Below are 4,559 nucleotides of genomic sequence, written 5' to 3'. Positions count from 1 at the left end.
GGCGCCCCGCGCCGCCACCGCCGCCGAGGAGGCCACCGGGGGCTCGCGACCGAAGTCCGACGAGGGCGACACGAGGGCAGACGGCGTGGCCGAGTCGTAGCCAGAGCTGGGCGGAGGCGGCGAGCGCCCGTGCACTTTCATGTGCTTGCGCAGCGAGCTGGGGTGCGTGTAGCACTTGTCGCAGCCGCGCACTTTGCACGTGTAGGGCTTGTCACTCGTGTGCACGTGCGAGTGCTTCTTGCGGTCGCTGCTGTTCGGCGAAGCGCCGTTCGCAGCCCTCGAACTCGCACCTGAAGGGCTTCTCCCCTGGTGGAGGCAACACAGAGACATTAGTGCGCGTGGGTAACATCGTTACCCTTTCCCAGTTTCTGTTCCATTTTGGGGAAGAGGACCACACCAAAAAATTCAGAAACCTCTTTCCCCGGCGCAGCAGGCCCGGCACCCCCTTCCCCCTACTCAGAGCGCACCCCGGGAGCTCTCTCCTGCAAGCCTCCAGCCCTCCCCCTCTCCCGCCTGGGCCTGGGAGGAGGGGAGGGAGGAGGAGGAGCGACAAAGACTCCATCTTAGTCGAGTTGCCTTCCTTGGAACATCCTGATCCACTCCGGTTGTTTTCCTCCAAATTTTCTCCACTCGGAGCCAGAAGCACCTTTGCCCGGAGAATAGAGTTGACTGAGGAGCTCGCATCTGCTCAATTTAAAGTTGCTGTTCCAGCCAAGCGTCTCTGATTGCCCCCTGCTCCCCGCCCAGTGGTCCACCCCGCACACATCCAGTCCTGGCCCACATTGTTTCCTAAAGTAGGTTTTGTGCAAACGCCAAGGCGATGGAATAATTTCAGGATGCGCAGCTGATGCACACGGCGTGTGCCTAATGTGGACTCGTGTTGCAGGGAAAGGTATTCTGAGAAATGATTCACTTCAGACGCGATTTTTACTGGAAATGGAGCCCCCTCCCCCTTCCCCTTTACCCCCCGAGGGCAAACATTTAGCAGCATTCTTCAAATCTTGCCTAAACTGTCCCGGATCCCTCCAGATACGCGCGCAGGCAATAATATTTTATTACGCTGCTCCAGCGGCCTCCTGGAGACTGTGCCTCGGGCAGCCGTCTCTCCCAGTCCAAACTGACTGTGAGAGGTCGAGCGGCCTCCACAGACCACCCACGGCCCACGGTCCGGTCTCCCGGGTCTGAGCAAAGAAACCAGCAGGTTCTGCCCGGGCCAAGCGAGATCTATGGCCTCTCCAGTAATCCCAACCTTGGTCGCGGCGGCTTCAGGATGAGCGCAGCTGCTGCGGTCAGGCCAGGCCTGGCTTGGTGGACCGGAGGGCAAGCGGGCAGCCGGGGTAGACCCGGGAGGGCTCGGCTCCGCAGTGCGATGCCCTGTAGAGCCGCGGGAAGGCGCGAGCGCGCGTTAGGGTGGAAATACTGGCCGCGGACCGAGCCCCAGTCTGGGAGCTCACAGCCCGCTGGATTCGCTAGCGTCTGGGGGAGGAAAGGACCCCAAGAATCCGGAAGCCCAGGTTTCTGCTGGAGCTGCAGATGCTGCGGGAAGGAGGGGAAGAAATGTCCGGGCGCTTTAAACAAATAGAGGCTGTCGGGAGCCCTGGGTTGAGGGAGAGGCTACCAAGCGTCTGGCTAAGGAGGAAGAGATGCACGGCTGGAGGACAGTTTGCCTTTGTGGTCCTTCTCCTGCCGCTTCCAGGAGAGATGAGTACTTTGGGTCAGGTTTGAATAAACAAAGCCCCTGTTCCCGAGTCCCGTGGAGGCTTAGGCTGAACCAGAGGTTTGCGTACAACCCTCGCCTCCGCCAGGCAGCGGGTTAGAAGCCCAGGGCTCCCTCACCTCGCGGCCGCTGTGAGTTCACACTGCAGGAGTATTGTTAGTTCAGTGCAAACACTGGACAGTGCTGGCATCTGCCGTTTCTCGGCACACTTGTATAATTTTATTAAAAAAAAAAAGTAGGAGAACGATGCAGAATAAACCAGTGTCCCGATATGCCTCTCTTTTTCTCCCTTCTGCTCCCTGTTAGCATCTGCAAAACTAAAACTTTTCTTCCTCCCTTCCTTCCGTCTTTTCTTTCTAAAATCACTTACAAGAACCATGTAATTCAGAGCCTGCAAAAGAAAGCAAGATTTGCTAAGACAACAGAGGAGAAATAGAATTTGAGGTTGATTGCAACCCCCAATATTGCTTCCCTCCCCAACCCATCTTGTGAGCGCCTTGTTGAACATTCATGTAAAACAGAAACAATGATTTCGTCCCAGACGAGGTACTGAGGCGAAAAAAGCAGGGCACTGAAGGTGATATGGACAGGCTGGTAGTTCGCAGGCCCAGGGGAGGCCAGGTGAGGCCGCACCCGGGCGTCCTCCCGGCCTCTCCCCAGCAGCAGGAGGAGCCCCGGACTCCTCGCCTAACTCTGCACACCCCATCCTACCCCGCCCCTACACCCAACACGCAGCCTCCCGCCCTCTCCCTCCCACCAGATCTGGGCGCTGCGCCCTGGGTGGGTGGGTGGATGGATGTGGGGAAGCAGGGTTGGGCCGGGGTCCTGCAGCCCTCCCCGAGCAGCCTGGGCCTGAGGCTGAGTCCTGAAAGGCCGGCAGTCTCCTCCCAGAGGCTCAGCCGCCGAGAGAGGCCTCCTTCCCCGGCCCGGCGCCAGGCCCGCCGGACAAAGTTGGGCAGCGGCGGGGCGGTTCGGCTCGCGCCATTTTCTCGCACTTGTGGCTGGGCCGGGCTGTCCGAGCATCAGCCCCGGCGCTGTCTCTTCTCCTCTGCCTTGGACCCCAGCCCTGCCTCCCTCTACCGTCAGCCTGGGAAAGTGGGGCGAGCCACCCGCCCAGGGGTCCGGGGAAGGGCGCCGGGCAGCCGGCCCGAGTCTCCCTCGCGGCAGCACCATTGTTCCGAGATCGCTGTGACCACCGCGAAGAGAAAGCTTTCAGAGTGGGCTAGGAGCCGCTGCTTCGGAAGCCGGGCCCGGCAATCAGATCCGAGAAAATCTCAACTCCCAAGAAAGCGGCTCCTGATTGCCGCTCCCGCGACTCAAGGAAATGAAACGCCATTAATATTTGAAAAGGCAATTATTTTCCTGTTGAATCGAGAACTGTCTTCATGAATAATTTGTAGTGAGGTCTATTGCCATTTCAGAAACATTTTGTTGTTGTTGTTGTTGTTTTTCTCTCTTTTCATTACTTAGGAGGAGGGTTTGAGGGAAACGCCATGGCAGAAGCTCTGTAAAGAAAAAATTTTTAACTCCGTGATAATGAATCAGGACTGCCAGTAGAAAGGGAAAGGATGCACTTAGAATTCTGTGCTGAATAGACGCAAACCTGAGCCAGCTCGGGCGCACTGAACTTGCTTCTCTGCTGTAGGTCGATTGCACTGAGAATTTAACCATTTTCTGCTTCACGGACTTCAAACAGTAGGCCGGCAAAGAGCAGTAAAAGTTTGTTTGTTTTAAACCCCCTGTCATTAAAAATGAGTTCCTTCTCTGGCTCAGGACTCGAGTCTACCTTCGCGGTGCGGGTCGCCAGCTCCATGAATAGCGAGCCTGAGGGCGGCGATCTGGGTCTCACTTCTCTCCTTCTTCCCTTGGATAAAAATCGGAGGGGGCGGGGAACAAACTCTTGCACGAGATTGTGGCGGGGGGTGGATCCTGGAAACGGCTCGGATAAACCGTACGTTTCCGGAAATAAAGTAGGAGGCTAACAGTGGACTTTTCTTGCCTCCGAGTGTGCCAGTGTCCTGACGAAGACCTTCCCCCAGGCTGCAGGGTTTAGGGGGAGAAAATGGGATTTTAGCAAGCTTCTTTTCCTGGGTAGTGCCAGCCTGGGGGAATACTTCGATAATTGCTGATGTTTCCACCAAGAATAGAGGTAATTCAAAATGCCAGGGAGTAGAAAGGGGCACTAAGCTGAAACTTACTGCATCCTTTCTGTCTCTCCCATACGTGCCCTTCTCCGTCCCCCAAAATGGAGGAGGGTAGATGTTGACTTCATAAACTTTGAGGAAGCAAGGCAAGAAAACCCTAGCTAAGGAGAGCGAAAACACTGGCTGCTAAACTAATTAATATAACTTCACAGGCCGTTCTGGGAAGTGTGAAAACTTTCTCCTTGCAATTGCATTAATTAGAGATGCTTCTGGCCAGAGGAGTTCAACTTTTCAGGCTCTTGAGCTCGCTCCTTTTCTTTCTGTTAACTAGAACTAACAGATGTTGTTGACACATGTCCCCATTTCACTTAACAGCTCAGTAAATGACATTTAAGGCAGATGAGTCTCCTTGGGTCTCTGCTAAAGCAAAAGGGTCTGTGAAACATCCGGAGTATGGGTGGCCAAGGCTTTCAAAATAGAGGCAAAGTTAGCCCATGAGACTCCCAAATCCTAAAGAAGGCACCAAGGGCCTGGTGAGCTCTAAGTCCAGGTGGCAGTCAGGTTGTCAGGCTGACCACTGGAAGAGTACTCCCCACACAATTCCAAAGGGACCAGGAAAACAAATTGTTCCTATGTCTTTACAACTCTGATGAACAGTGCCCTTTAGAATACCTTAATATCAAACTCGATAAGCAGGG

General features: G+C 55.3%; 1 protein-coding gene across 1 annotated transcript in view; it reads right to left on the bottom strand.

The window, feature by feature from the left end:
* The window catches only part of LOC105001842, a 34,462-nt gene that overhangs the window by 21,574 nt on the left and 8,329 nt on the right, over positions 1-4,559 (bottom strand). The window contains 2 exon segments of the mRNA XM_010858291.1: positions 6-255; positions 257-306. Of these exon segments, the coding sequence (XP_010856593.1) occupies positions 6-255; positions 257-306 (300 nt within the window).

The sequence above is a fragment of the Bison bison genome, unplaced genomic scaffold, assembly GCF_000754665.1.
Source record: "Bison bison bison isolate TAMUID 2011002044 unplaced genomic scaffold, Bison_UMD1.0 scf7180017864384, whole genome shotgun sequence".
Taxonomy (NCBI): domain Eukaryota; kingdom Metazoa; phylum Chordata; class Mammalia; order Artiodactyla; family Bovidae; genus Bison; species Bison bison.
Note: the sequence above shows the minus strand (reverse complement) of the source record. Positions and strands in the feature narration are given on the sequence as shown.